Source organism: Glycine max, chromosome 13 (genome assembly GCF_000004515.6).
Source record: "Glycine max cultivar Williams 82 chromosome 13, Glycine_max_v4.0, whole genome shotgun sequence".
Taxonomy (NCBI): domain Eukaryota; kingdom Viridiplantae; phylum Streptophyta; class Magnoliopsida; order Fabales; family Fabaceae; genus Glycine; species Glycine max.
In genome coordinates, this window is record NC_038249.2 from 13,576,733 (window position 1) to 13,593,116 (window position 16,384).

At 27.9% G+C, this 16,384-nt stretch overlaps 1 protein-coding gene and 1 long non-coding RNA gene across 2 annotated transcripts; one reads left to right on the top strand and one right to left on the bottom strand.

Moving 5' to 3' along the window:
• Positions 1 to 2,380: 2,380 nt before the first annotated feature.
• Positions 2,381 to 6,889, bottom strand: LOC100814731 (protein trichome birefringence-like 19). The gene is made up of 2 exons (XM_003543854.4): positions 6,196 to 6,889; positions 2,381 to 3,293 (listed from the first exon to the last, which is right to left on the bottom strand). Exons 1-2 carry the CDS (start codon positions 6,685 to 6,687, stop codon positions 2,484 to 2,486), a joined length of 1,302 nt encoding a protein of 433 aa, XP_003543902.1. The 5' UTR covers positions 6,688 to 6,889; the 3' UTR covers positions 2,381 to 2,483.
• A 3,815-nt stretch (positions 6,890 to 10,704) lies between these two features.
• On the top strand, positions 10,705 to 11,331 carry LOC121173374 (uncharacterized). The gene is made up of 2 exons (XR_005888108.1): positions 10,705 to 10,843; positions 10,970 to 11,331. It is a non-coding gene; the product is annotated as an uncharacterized lncRNA (long non-coding RNA).
• Positions 11,332 to 16,384: the final 5,053 nt, after the last annotated feature.

The following is a 16,384-nucleotide window of genomic DNA, read 5'->3' on the forward strand; positions in this document are numbered from 1 at the left end:
TTTAGTATCTTTGTCTAAACTTGATGTTGCTGGATGCTCTTTTAGGTTTGGGAATGGTTGTTTCAGTTTGTATAAACATACCTGTATGATTGGATCTGGTACACTTTATGATGGTTTATATAAATTAAATCTTGATAATTTATATGTTGAAACTCTTATGACCTTGCATCATAATGTTGTCACTAAACGTAGTTTAGTGAATGAATGTTCTGCTTACTTATGGCATAAATGTTTGGGACACATTTCCAAAGAAAGGATGCAAAGATTAGTAAAGAATGAAATTCTTTCAAATTTGGATTTTACTGATCTGAATGTATGTGTGGATTGTATTAAAGGCAAACAAACAAAACACACAAAGAAAGGAGCCACAAGAAGCAACCAACTTCTTGAAATTATACACACTGATATATGTGGACCTTTTAATGTAAATTCTTTTAATAAAGAAAAATACTTTATCACTTTTATTGATAATTTTTCACATTATGGGTATGTCTATTTACTACATGAGAAATCTCAAGTAGTGGATGCCTTAGAAATTTTTATAAATGAAGTGGAAAGACAATTAGACAGAAAAGTGAAAATTGTCAGATCAGATAGAGGTGGTGAGTATTATGGAAAATATAGTGAAAATGGACAACATCCTGGTCCATTTGCTAAGTTCCTTGAAAAACGTGGTATTTGTGCTCAATACACAATGTCAGGTACAACACAACAAAATGGTGTGTCAGAAAGGCGCAATCGAACTTTAATGGATATGGTTAGGAGCATGTTAAGTAATTCATCTTTACATGTATCATTATGGATGTATGCTTTAAAAACGGCCAAGTATTTGTTGAACATGGTTCCTAATAAGGCAGTTCAAAAGACACCTTTTGAATTGTGGACAGGTAGGAAACCTAGTTTGAGACACCTACATGTTTGGGGTTGTCAGGTAGAAATTAGAATATGTAATCCACAAGAAAAGAAAGTGGATGCAAGAACAATCAGTGGATATTTCATTGGTTATCCAGTAAAGTCAAAAGGGTATATATTTTATTGTCCTACCCATGATACAAGAATTGTTGAAACTGGAAATGTCAGGTTCATTGAGAATGGTGACACCAATGGGAGTGAAGCTTCACAGAATGTGGAGATTAAGGAAGTTAGAGTACAAGTTCCTTTAACTAGTGCTTATACTTCAAGAATTGTTGTTCCTTATACTGTTGAACCACACAACAATCAAGAACAACAAATTAATGATCCTGAGGTTAACAATGAACCTATAGTAGAACAATCACAAGAAATAGTATTAAGAAGATCTCAAAGAGAAAGGAGATCTGCTATTTCGAATGACTATGTGATTTATCTACAAGAGTCAAAAAATGACTTAAGCATTGATAATGATCCAATTTCATTTTCAGAAGCCATTAATGGTGATGATTCTGGAAAATGGTTAAATGCTATGAAAGATGAGCTTAAATCAATGACACAAAATGATGTATGGGACCTTGTAGAATTGCCTGAAGGATGCAAGAGAGTTGGGTGTAAATGAGTCTTTAAGACTAAGCGTGACTCTCATGGCAATATTGAACGACACAAGGCTCGACTTGTTGCTAAAGGTTTTACTCAAAAAATGGTATTTGATTATAAGGAAACATTTTCTCCAGTTTCTAAGAAAGATTCTTTCAAGATTATCATGACACTGGTGGCTCATTATGATCTTGAGTTGCATCAAATGGATGTTAAAACTGCCTTTTTGAATGAGAATTTAGAGGAAGATATTTATATGGACCAACCAGTGGGGTTCATTGAAGAAGGAAAGGAACACATGGTGTGTAGACTTAAGAAATCAATATATGGACTTAAACAAGCTTCCCGACAATGGTATCTTAAGTTCAATGATACTATTACGTCCTTTGAATTTAAGAAAAACATTGTTGATCGGTGTATATATCTGAAGGTCAGTGGGAGCAAATTTATATTTCTTATTCTGTATGTTGATATATGACATTTTGCTTGCAACTAATGATTTTGGTCTATTAAGTGAGACTAAGAAATTTCTCTCTAATAACTTTGAAATGAAAGATATGGGTGAGGCGGGTTATGTGATAGGAATAGAAATATTCCATGATAGATCACAAGGGCTGTTAGGCTTGTTGCAGAAATCATATATTAATAAAGTTTTAGAGAGATTCAAAATGGATAAATATTACAGAAATCATATATTTACATCCACATTAAATTAGTTAATTTAATTTTGATATCTTGCTAATCTTATAAATAATTCTTGCTAATCTTATTAAAAATTAAGATGTTTTTCTATTATTATATATTTTTTCTAAATTAAAATCCACTAAGCTAAAATAATTACGAGAATTACATCAATTTAATTAAGCTTCCACTAGTCTTCACTTTTGTGATACGTAGGGAGATAATTATTTTGCATGTGATGGTTTCAAAAAATAATTAGACATACAAAGGATAATTATACATATAATAAATTGTCAATTTGTTTGCACATGATCTCTTTCACTTCTAGTAAATTTCATGTCCTCCATCTTCAGCATTTCTAGTAGAAAATCATTCCATGTGTCTATGGGTCCAGGCAAGCACCAGTGCACACAGTCGTTATAAAGTGTCACTTTTTCATGTGGCCAATGCCCATATATACTTGGGTGGCCATCTGGTCTTAATAACATTGCTTGTGTGGTGTCAAACAACCTAAATTCCAAACCCTTCTTTCTACCTTCCTTCTTTGCAATTTTGAACTCCTCCAATTGGATCATATATAACTCCAAATTAGTACCTTCTAATCGTATCTCATTGCTCTTAAATGGCTTAGTTCTCACGCAGTGTCCACCTTTGTTCCACGTCCCATTCTCAAAATGAGATGGTGCAAATGTTCTAAGAAATGTTATTCCCTTGAAGTTTTGTAAACTATTGATGGCTTTAAATGCAGTCCTAAAAACTTGTCTGTAGCCATAGTACGTGGTTAAGTCAGTGACATTTTTTAACAGACAGTCACAACATCCAACAATATTTTGTTTCTCATAAAATATCATTGGACGAAAAAACCAATGCCCCGCATTCATGATGATATAGTCAAACTTCTGAATTTGGGTTGCCCATGTCACATCAACTTGATCAAGGTGAAGGTTAAATAGGCCATTGTGACTAGGTCCAATTGAATCTACCATTTTAGATTTCACCAAATAGGGTGTCCAAAAAGCTGCTACGGTGAAGTTATAACTTGGGTACTTCCATTGCCTGAAATAGTCATTTGTTGTGGGTGAAACATCTATGGGCCATTCCACCTAAAATGTTAAGATTTAAGATTAATATGAAAATTTATAAATTATCAATGGAAGAAGAAAAATAAAATAAAATATACATGCACAAGTTTACAAAAGGATAAAACCACGTATCTACAATCAAAATACCCAAATTAAACTTGATTTAGTTCTTTGGCTTGAGAGCACATATAATAGAAAAAGAATATTATTTTTTGAATTCTCCCAATGTTGTTGCTGTTGTTTAACGTAAAACATGACCGTTAATTTTAGGTAAATAAATTAGGAAAAAGAAAGAGATTTCTATTGTGTGTTTGTGGATACATGAACTACGAAATACACTCTATTAAATGCTTTAAATTACTTTAAAATTGTTCTTTAATACCTTTAGATTAAAATTAAACCCTCTATGCACAAATATATACTACAATTTTTTTTTTTAACTGACAGACAAAATTTCAAATATTAAGATTGTTTTTATTTTATTTTAATTTTTTTTTGTTAAGCAAAGAATTTATTGAGCTATAATAAAAAAGATTAGTGGATATCTCTTGAAGACACGTCAAAAGATGAGAAGGAAAGAAAGACAAGGAATTGATATATGATATAACGTGATAAAAAGAAAATAGAAAAATGAAATGTGTATCGGGTGCAGGTATGTTTGGGTTGGTGAAGGAATAAGAAATTTTAATTAATAATTTACTGTACATGTTCCACACAAATTTGGTTTACAGGTCTGACAATTTAAATAAAATATTATTGAGAAGGCTTCTTAATTTTTAATAATGATGTGCTTGAGTTAGATCCACAGTAATATTTATGAGAATATTTCAATAAAAAAAATCATTTAAAAAATAAAACCAGATCCATATTAGTGGGCTTTGGTAGGATTCTATAATTATTGTAGACTTAAGGGCTGGTTCAGTGACACGATTGACCTCTTCATATAAATATAAGATGATCATAGACACACATAAAGTTATAGACGGTAAAAACTTTTATGTAATGATTTAATTTTAATTTATTATATATAATAAATTTGTTAATTTTTAAAATAATTATTTTAAAATAATTTAAATGATGATTTATAATTAAATAATTATATAAAATTATTTTATATTATTAAGATATAGACATTAATCTAGAGACACTAGGTTTTGCTCGGAAGTCATAATTAAAGAAAGTAAGAACTAGAATAAAAAACACTAAATTGATTATGTTTCATGTGGCGGGTTAGGGACAGGTAGGACATATAGTATTATATTCAATGCATGTGATATCCAGTAGTGTGTTCGCGTGGTGGTTTAGTTCAATTTTTATTGAATATATAATAAAGATGTAATATTAATTCCAAATCAAATCAATATTTTTTGTTGGATTCGATTTGATTATATGGTTTTTTAATATATTTTTATAATTTAAAATTTACCAACTAAATTTATATAAAAATTTATCAACTAAATTTAATAAAAATATATAATATTATTTTAAAATTGATTTTTTTTATTAAATTTTATTTAATATATTTTTTTGAAAATTATTATTTTTAATTCTATTTAGTATTAATATAAAATGATATTATATATTTTTTGTTAAATAATAATTTGTATATCACTTTATATTTAGTATTATTTTTTAATAAAAGTATATCAATACATTGTTTTTAACATATAAAACTAAAATAAGCATTTTAGGTATAAAAAAAAGAAAAAATAATAAATTATTTATTATTTATTATCAATTATCACAATAAAATTAATATAAATATAACATGTGATTTGTTCTATTTGAATTAATTTTTTATAATAAAATCTCAAAATCGAACTAAACCAAAAAAAAAAAAATTTAAGATTTTTTATTTTTCAATTTTCTGTTTGAGTGGTTTTTAATTATTTTTTTTAAATTGATTTAGCGAATTACAAACAATTTGATTTAATTTTCAGCATCTCTAATCTCTTGTCTCCAGTGCAAATATTCGATCACTCCTTCTGGCATGCATGTTATATATATATATATATATATATATATATATATATATATATATATATATATATATATATATATATATATATATATATATATATATATATATATATTATTGGTCTAATCTTTAAAAAAATCAAATATGTACTTTCAAAAGTCATGGGTTTCGAGACGACTAATGACTTTTTAAAATAATAATAAAGTATGCTGAAAAATGTGTTCATAATGTGCTTATATCTTATAGGATTATGGACTAGCTAGGTGAACTTTTCCTCCCAGAAAATATAACATTTAAAGTTTATATTAATTAACTGTTTTAAACGAGTATTGAAATTGTATATAAATTTCCCCGTTAATGAATGCGCTAGTTTGAAGCTAAATTAGAGATTTAGAATTGAGGGTTGAAACTTATTGATGACTATTTCTTCTCAATTATGTATATAAGGCATCTCTAATAGTAAAACTTAAGATATCTGCCTCTACTATCTTAGAACATATTAAATTATTTTTTATTTTAAAATTTTTTTAGAGATTAATTTCTTATATAAAATACCTAGACTAAAATTTAACAAATCCAAAATTCTAGTATGTTAGAACATATTAAATTATTTGTTATTTTTAAAATTTTTTAGAGAATAATTGCTTATATAAAATACTTAGACTAAAATTTAAGAAATCCAAAATGCTTATTGGACTTCTCTAACAACAAAAGAAAATAGAAAATTATTTTTTTATCTTAAGAAACTCATCAAACACCTTTCGAATTCATTGGAGATGAACTTAGCTTAGTTGAGAAGAATAATAATGGCTTTTCACCAGAGTGAAAACCAGTGCATATAGAATACCATTGAAAGGAAAATGGCATCAATAAATCAAAGAGAAAGACAAACGCAAATAAAAGAATGATGTGGATTCAGAGTTGAAAAATTGAAAAAAGACTTACCCTTGAAAGGAGGCAAATCAAAGACTGCATATGATTTCTTCCTACTGAGTCTCCAACAAAAGCCATAGATTTCCCCCTCATAATTTCTAGGAAATGAAAGGGGTTGAATATGGGGAGTTCACACTCATTTGGCTTCCACCTCCACTTCATGAACTCAGAATCAGGTCTCCCATACTTCATACAATTTTGGTGCTCATGAATTGCCCAACATGTTGTGTTTGTGTAATATGGTGCCTTTGGATTCGGCACCCATTCCCCACTGAAAATGTCACACTTCTTCACAGATGTTGAAGGCAAGCTTTCTGTCCCATCATATGTAGTTGAAGGCTGCTTATATTTATTGATCTTCAAGAGTGAAGAGTAACTCAAAGGATAACACATTGGGGTGATAGCAAATATAAGTATGGCTAAGATTGCAAGTAAAGTCACTTTTGGGAGCATTTGTGTTGGGGTTTTGTTCCCAAAGAGAAGCTCAATCTTTTGGAACTTCATCTTGTAAAGGGTTGGAGAATATGAGAAAAGAAGAGGGAAATGGGACAGGGTAATGAAAGCAATTTTGATCTATAAATCGTGTGTATAGTGACTTGGAAGTTGTCTCTGAGCTGTTTCCTGTTCTGATTAAGTTTTTTTTTTTTAACAATTAATCATGTTCATGTATATATGTTGAGATTCTCTACTTTAGAGTTTTGAATTTAGGTTGTGACTAACTAGTCTTTTCAGATAATGGTTAAAAAGTATTTAATTATTTATTGAATATTTTTAATTACTTAAAAATTATTTCACAATAATTGCTAGAAAATAAGAAAAAAGACAAATTAGTGTTGTTTGGTCTATTTTCAGTCTCTCACTTATTTTATATTTAGAACTACTTTTAAGTAATAAAATTAAATTAAGGACTAAAAATATAAAAAAAATATTTAGAGGGACTGAAAACAATATTGATGCAAACTTAATGGAGGACAAAAAGCCATTAAATTTTTTTATGGACTATAAATTTGAATTTGAAAAATTAAATTATGCGACTAAATATTTAATTAACCCAAAAATATAATTAGAATAAGAGACACCACTAAAAAGTAAAAATGTTTACTCATTTGATTCAAATTAGTCATAACATGATTTTTTTTTACTCCGAAGGGCTCAATCATTTCATTCATAAGAATATAATTGATACAATCAGGTAAATAATCAAAAGATTGGGGACTAACATAGAATCTAGATGTCCTATTGAAACTCATGAACAGAGGAAAATATTAGGAGGAAGAAAACTATATTGAAAAGAGTAAATTGTTAACTATCTACAGAAAAGATCCTAGGTAAGTATATATAAAAGTAAGCTGACTAACAGAAGTAACTAACAAACTCTAACAGAAAATGACTAACAAACTAATTATAATTAGTTATAACTAACAATGTCAATACCCCCTCAAGATGGGAGAAAGATATTCTCAATACCCAACTTGTGGAAATTATGCTGAGAAAAGCACTTCGAAGCAAAGATTTTGTGAAAACATATGCTAGTTAATGATGTTTCCTGACATCAATCAGTTTTAGTGCTCCTTTATCAACTTGTTCTCTGACATAATGCAGATCAATCTCTAAGTGTTTGGTTCTTTCATGGTATGTGGATTTTGTAGCAATGTGGATTGCTGCTTTGCTATCACAATAGACAGCTGCAAATGATATCTTAATGTTGAAATCATTTAGCAAGTTTTGCAACCAAGTAAGCTCACTTAACACAGATGATAAAGCTCAATATTCTGCTTCTGCAAAACATTTACTAACTGTCTTCTGTTTCTTTGCCTTCCAGGAAATCAATGAATTTCCTAAGAAAATACAATATCCAGTTGTCGACTTCCGGCTGTCAAGACATAAACCTCAATCTGCATCTACATAAGCATGGAGTGATGTGTCTGATTTGGTCTTAAAGAAGACCCCTTGTCCAGCTGTGTGCTTGAGGTATCTTAGCAGAATGTTGGCAGCATTCATGTGTCCTGAGCGAGGATCAAATGAATATTCAAACTATATCTATTTAAAAGTTTTTTAATCAAAAATTCTAATTTTTTCTAATTAAACAATAAAATAAATTTGAAACAAAATTATGAATTGACAATTCGTAAGAAGCATACAGATTGACAATTCGTAAGCTTCATACGGATTGGTAATTCGTAAGAATACGAATTACCAATCCGTATGAAGCTTACGGATTGACAATCTGTATGCTCTACGGGATGCCAATTTCTATGTTTTTTATGGATGACCAATTCATAAGTTTTATATAACTTACGGATTATCAATCCATAATTATTACGCGAAAAAAATGAAATCAACAACTTACCTTCACTGTTAATGATCAAAGCAACCACCACTAGTTGATAAACCTCCATAAACAATGTACCTCGATCAAATAGGACACAAGAACGAATGACAAACTCTCATAGAACACCTCTCACGAGAATGACGATGAACGAAAAATAAAAAGAATATCACGTGAACAAAAGTGAAAAAGGAAAAACACTACTTATAATGAATGGGTATAATGGGGATTTTAAAAAAATTGCTTGGTGTATCAGCAAATCTACCTGAGCCCAAATCAAAACCCCTAAGATTTTAATTGGCGTGAACTTCAAGACTTTAACAGTACGAAAAAGGAAAATAGTTGACATTAAGAAAAGGAGAATAGAAGTCAGCAACGTATGAGAGTTATGACTTATGACTTCTTGTTTCTTCTTTTGGGTTGTTAATTATTATACCTTAGTAAAAACTGACAGAAAAATTAAGAATATAATAATGCTTTTGTTTTAATTAAAATTATTATTTAATTTTTTTCTTTACTTTTATGATTAATGAGAAAAATAATTATAAATAAATAAAAGTAAGGATGCACTCCTACGTAATTAATAAAATAATAATTAGTATTATCTTAAAATAATAAATAAAAACATTTTTTTCAAGAAAACCCGACTTTATTGAAATAGTGTTTGCTAGTCATGTTTAATAGCGGATCATATTTTTTGCTTACATTTCATTTTTTTTAAAAGCATCTATTATCATTATTCTTCTAGAACAAATAAATCAATAAAAATAATAAAAAAGAGATAAAATAAATAAATTAAAATTGTTAACAACAACAATAATAATTTATGATCTATGGATATTAATACTTATGCAGTGATAATGTAAAATAATCTTAAAATATCATTCAATCACAAATCATTGTTTATATTACTTTAAAATAATTATTTTAAAAATTAATTGTTTATATTACTTTAAAAATCAATAAATTTATCATACATAATAAGTAATACATAATGAGTAATAAGTTGTAATTAAGTGATTGTGTCAAACTTTTTACAGTATAACTTTTTTTTTAACCTATAACTATTATTCAATAGAGTTGAATGAATATACATCATTAATATAAAACTTTTACACTATCAACTAAATAAAAAATTATCATTGATAATGGTAATACTTTTGACTACATATTTTTAGATTATTTTATATCTTAACTAATATTATAAATTACATTGTCGTTATATTTTAATTGGATATTAAAAATTAAAAATTAAAAACTACTCCACTAACTGCATATGAAATCCAAGAAAAAAAAGTATATATATTGTTAGTGTATATTTTTTAATCACAAATAATTATTTATAATAAATTTTTTTATTTTAATAATAATCATCCTAAAAGTCGCATTAAAATTTATATTTATTTGATTAACAATATAAAATTTATCGTATCAATTATGTATATCCATTAAACTCAAAGTCCAATTTCGAAATAACAATACACTCTTATTTAATTTCGTATTTAACCTTCATCATCTCTATTTTATTTTAATTATATTTTTAAAAAAAATATTAGAGAGCGAGAGAGAGAGGAAGAAAGTGCATCTTTTCTCCTAGTAATAATATAAAAATTAGGAAAACAAGTTTTAAAATAATTAAAAGGAATTTTTCGATAAATAAATAAAAAAGGATTAAGAAAGTAAAATACTCAAATATTGACAAAATGAAAAGATACTAATGAATAAAAAGTTTGAAAATTCACTATAATTAATTAATTGTAAATAGAAATAAACTAAATATGTAAAAATATTCCTTAAATGTCTTCAAAATTTTAAGTAAATTAAAAATATTAATATTTATCAAAAATATTTACAAAGATAACTATTATACTATTATAAGAATTTTATAATATTAATATTTACCAAAAATAATAAACTATGTCTTTCATTAATGTTGTATTATTATTATTATTATTATTATTATTATTATTATTATTATTATTATTATTATTGAAGTAATACATGTATTATATTTTTCAATCTACAATCAATTTTATATTACCATTTTTTGTTGTCATATACTAAATTAAATTTATAAAATGTTTTTTTAGTCAATCTTTTTAGTTGGAAACCGAATCCCAGAATCCCATATCATCAAATAACTGACTTTGTTTTTGAAGCCAGAATTTGGAAAATCCTTACCATCCATTTATTGAATGCATTCATTTCCATTGACAAATATAAATAGAGACAAAATACCATTTTCACATTCTCTGCTCACTCGGTGGAGGAATTGTACTGCTGAATAACAAAAGAGGGGTCAAAACTTTTCACAAATCACTCCTTCACAAGGTTTGTTAATTTCTCCTCCTTCTCTTTGTCCTTTTCTTCTTCTTCTTCTTATTTCTCTTCATTTATTTTTATTTTTTTGTTCATTTAGTGGAGAACTATAAAGATAGATTTCTCATTCCAAAGCAGAATCAAACAACTTAAGGATTCAAGGAAGCACAACAAACAAGTGATGGGTCTGGGAAGATTGATGGTGACTCTGAAATCTAAGATAAGGTCTTTGAAGATTTTGAAGAAGCCTGATTATGATAAGGTGGAGAAGAGTGAGAGCATGAGAATGGAGATTAGGAGCAGGAAGGCCAGAAAGCTCATTGAAGAGACCCTCAAGGTGGCTGATTCACCAAAGCCCAAAGCTTTTGCTTTCTGATATATGCTTCATTTGTACTCAGATTATTATTATTATTATTAGTTGCTTCAATATTTCTCTCAAATTTTGTTTCATGCACACCATATGTAGTTTCAATGAGATAATTGTTTATCTTTGTGCTTGAGCTCTCTGTCTCTTCTTTCCATCAAGCTCATCCACCAAAAACCAAGTTTTAGTAACATTTGTGGTGAATATACTTAGGGAATTTGGATACCCTGGGAAGAACATGTGCGAATTCTGCTCAGGCCATTTCCCCACATAACACATTTTTTTTAAAAAGAAAATTCATAAAATATTTATCGATTTTATCGATAATTAATTTTTGCCTAACAAATGAATTTTTTTTTTCTTCATCTAGGGAATGTCTCAAATACTTTGTGTAATAGATAAAGAATAACAATGTAAAATAATAATAAATAATCTTACAGAATATAAATATATTTCATTTCTATTTTTTATTTTTTTTAGATTAATTATTAATATTTTTTCATTTTTTTAATTTTCTCTTCCTATTACCAATATCAATTGAAAAATATGGAGAATTTCGTTAATTATCCTAATATTATATAAGTCTCTTTTAAATTTTAATTAAATTTAGTTTCTATCCAAATTCCAACTAGATAGACACGAGGGAAATAATTCCTGTGCTAAATCATGTCATGTCAGTTTTTTTCCAGATTTTGAGATCAAAATAAGTGATGAATATAGTACAACATTAAATAAGATTGACCTGAAACCGAGTCCACTGCATTTATGAAAAAACTGAAGATTGTGTATTTATCTGTAACGGTTACATCTATGGTAACTCACATTTATTTTGATATTTTATAGTATTACAAAAAAAGTATTAAAGATACATTAACGTATTAAATTGAAAAAAGAATATTTCAAATCTATTAAATATTTTTTAAAAGAAATATATTAAATGTTAGATTTATATTAATTCTTTTAATTTATACTTTTTTAATAAATATTATTAAGATAAAACATCTCCATTTGATCATCTCTCAATTTAAGATCTTAATCAGTAAGTCGCATTACTTTCAAGATCTCCAAAATCTCAATCTTAAGATCTTAAATTATTTTTTATAGATATGTGACACATTATCATTAAATAATGATAAAATTCATTTAAACAAATACGCGTACAATTAACAAAACAAATTGATATATTTGTATGGTGTTAAAATATATTTAAATCTTTAATAAAACTCTTTTAAAAACATATTTACTAAAGTGATTAATAGTTTGTGAATTCGTATAATGTCAAATTTTCTTTCTAAATAAAGTACTCCCTCCATATTGAAATATAAGCAAAATAATTTAACTTTACATTAAAAAAGTTGATTAACATGATTTAGTTTTATTAAAACATTTAAAAATATTTTTTCTAGAGTATCCTTAAAAATGTGATATCAAGAATAATAATAAAAAAGAGTCATTAAAAATAAAATCAAAATTAATTGAAGAGTATTTTATAGATTGTATAATTAAATAAGATAAAATATTTAAAATTTATTTATATTTAAATAAAAAAAATATTGCTTATAATTTAGTCCGAAAGTACTTTTCATTTCGAATAATTAAGAGTACTTTTTATTTAAAATTCATTTCTCTTCTAATAATTTATGATAAAATCTTACTAATAAATGTCTTAACAAAACTTATTAAATAATTAAATAAAAATTATCAAAAACTACAATAAAACACATTATTAAGAATAATAATATCTTAAAAAAGAATAATAAATATAATATATTTCATTAAAAAAGTAACTTTTAATTTCTTAAAATTATTCAGACATGGACAAACATTCCTAATTATATAAAGCAACATATTTTTTTCCTGGTGCATTATAAAGCAAGATATATAATTATAGGTGTAAGCAGAGTTAGTGCAGTGGCAGACTAAAGTTGAGGAATAGTGATGTGGCAATTGGCTGCACGTGAAACTATTGATGCGAGGTTGACGATAGAGGACAAAGGAGGATAAAGCATGAAATATGCATTGTTTGCACATGAAAATGAAACATCAAAGTGGGCACGTACCAAGATACTTCAGAATGAAAAAACGACTTAGCATAATTGTTTCCTTCAAAAAAACCAAGTCCAGATTCGTACATTCCCCACATCTTAATAACAGCTTAATTTGGCCAAGAAATATTTATTCGTGACACAGAACAAATCTTTAGATCCTTAGATTTGGATGATTTGTAATTTTCTAAATAAAATATGTTGTGCTTAGAAACTCACTGCTCAATTGGCTGGCATGACACTATTGCAATATTAGCTAGTTCAGTGAAGTGAAATACACCTATAGTTAAAAGAAGAAAAAATGCTGGTAAGTACGAATGGATTGCACGAATTAATTCAACGAAAACTGAATATGAAACCTTTCGTAATTTTTGTTAAATTTGTTACTTTTTATTCCATTTTTTTTAGTTTAATATCTGCCCAATTAATTGCAAACAGCTTGTTTTGTCATGTATTAGGAGAAAAATTATTATCCTAATACTTCACAAAACAAGCTATCTTTGGTTTAGCTTTACTTTCTTTCTTTTTTATTCAGATTTAGCTTAACTTTAAAATCAAAATAACTATATACCCTAATTAAAAACATCCAAATAACGGTTAGAAAATAAAATAAAAAATGAAAGAAATAAATAAGAAGAAAAATGCAAAGCCTTTAATTAAATAACAAAATAACAGTAGTAAAATAATTTTAATTGACACCACATAAATCAACAATGCACTATATCATAGAATAAGAACAAGGAAAAAATAAATTAGGGGAAGAAATATTTATTCTGGGTTAAAGCGCGCAAACGCTATCCTTAGAAGTAGAAAAATTTGACTGCGCTTCTCTCCCAAGATACGACAACCCGTTGGTTCCGATCGTGTGCAACGAAAGGATCCCCGAACCTTCTAGACATCAATGTTCTTGCTCTCAAAGAATAAGTTTTTTATATAGGAAAAGAAAGAATTTTTTTTTTGGAGAAAGAAATGAGTGTCTTTTTTAGGAAAGAGGAAAGAGATATATATAGACATTTATGCAACAACAAAATATGACTGTTGGAAACCAACCTACAATTGTCAAAACAAACTTAACAAACTAGTTGATTCATTAAAATGAAATCTTAAGAAAATCTAAAATAAATATTTTATTTTATAAAATAGAATTAATATAAGTAATGTATATTTATAAATTTTAAATTATAACACAAATATTTACCAACATTCCACCACATAATTTAAAATTTTAAAATATATTTTCTAAAAGATAATTTGTATAGAGACATACGATAGTCACTAAAGGCACAGAGACATACGATATCATGGAGGATTGTCTACGGATCGCTAAAGGTGTGACTGCGGATCGCAATGTATATATGCGGTCGCGACGAAGGCGGCGCATTGAAGACGCATGAAGAGTTATTTCAGTTACCTTGTTTTATATAATTTATGGTTTTATATGATTGAAGAACGTTAGTTGTTTAATTTGTATTTTTAATTTTAAATTAATAACAAATTTACATTATTATGTTTATCCTTTAGTAACCCTAATTAGTGAAACCAACTTAATTATTTAAGTAACACTAACAATGTGATTAGTGGATTCAATGTGACATAAAGACACTTAAGTAAATGTCAACATCTAATGAAACACATGTATATTATCATTTTAGATCACAAGCACACAAGTAAGTAAATGTTTAATCTTCATCTAAATCAACATATTATGTATTCAACCTTGACAAATTTGTATATTGTTGCATTCTACTAATATATGGTGTGGGTTACTGTTTTGCCTGATGATGACAATGTGTAGACCATAACAACGCTATTGGCGGTAACGGACAATGGTCCCTTAGAAATACCTGTTACATAAGAACATACACATTTAAAATACCATGGTGCAAATATTTTCACAATAATTACACAGAGAGGATGACTCATGCATTTACTTGAACAAAATGATTACCATACACATGACCTATACATATCACACGATGCACAGAAGAATCTGTTGGTGGTTGACTTCTAAGAGAAAAAAATGTCATGTTTTGTCTAAGTGAAAGAGAGACAAGGATCACATTATACCTTGATGCAATGACATATCCCATGTCATTTATATTCATTCACTTGTCCATGGTAACCTACATGTAAAGTCAACAAATTGAATTTAGTTAATGCAAATTTAATCAAACAAAACGTAACATTAAAGTTGTATACTATACCATGGATAATCCATCAACAAGTAGGGATCGCTTTAATTCCTCAAATAGGTCTATACCACCAACCAAGTTTATATAGTCATCAAACAATTTGGAAGTTCTTTAAGCAAATGGTTGTGCACCAATGACCATGAATCATCACCCATACCTAATAGGGCAGCAACTACATGATATTCACAGTTACCATCAGCTTTCACATCAACAATGTTTACAATGGAATCATGAATGCATGGATGAAATTGATCCAACATCGGCATGGTCCTTCTTTCAAATGGTTGCTCAGATGATGATGATGCACTATGTTTCACTGACAAATTACTATTCTGCACGGAATGTAATGCATCAACATACTCCCAGTACGAGGGATCAAGCTTTATAGATCTTTGTTGCTTGGTCATCAATCTCTTTTGAGCACCTTTTGTTTTCACCTTTTCTGGAGGAGCACACATAGAGTTTAGATCAGGGTAAGCAATTTCCCAAAATTTACTCTTCAAAGTAATTTTGCCACAAACATCAAGCTCTTCAAATCGCTTAGAAATGGTTTCTATCTCTTCGGTTATGCTTACTTGGGGCTCAGATAACCCTTAGTCTGAAAAACTTAGTCTCCGCCAAAACATATGGATTGTCTCAAGTGGTATGGTACCAACAACATATTTGGATAGCTCACATGCACATCGAAGATCGTGAGTAGTTCTCATCACACATCCACAACGAGAAGGGTTTTTGCCAACATAATGTACACGCTCAAACTCAGCAACAATATGATTTAAAGCATACCTTGATACCATGCCAAGTAGTCTCTTGTATAAGGTAACTTTAAACACATGTCCAATCACATGTGTACTTGCCTCAAAAGATGCCTTATTTTGAGTGTGTTGTAGCGTGATCATGTTGTTCATGGCTTCCCAAACACTACATAGGTCTCCAAGGTTATTTTGTAGTA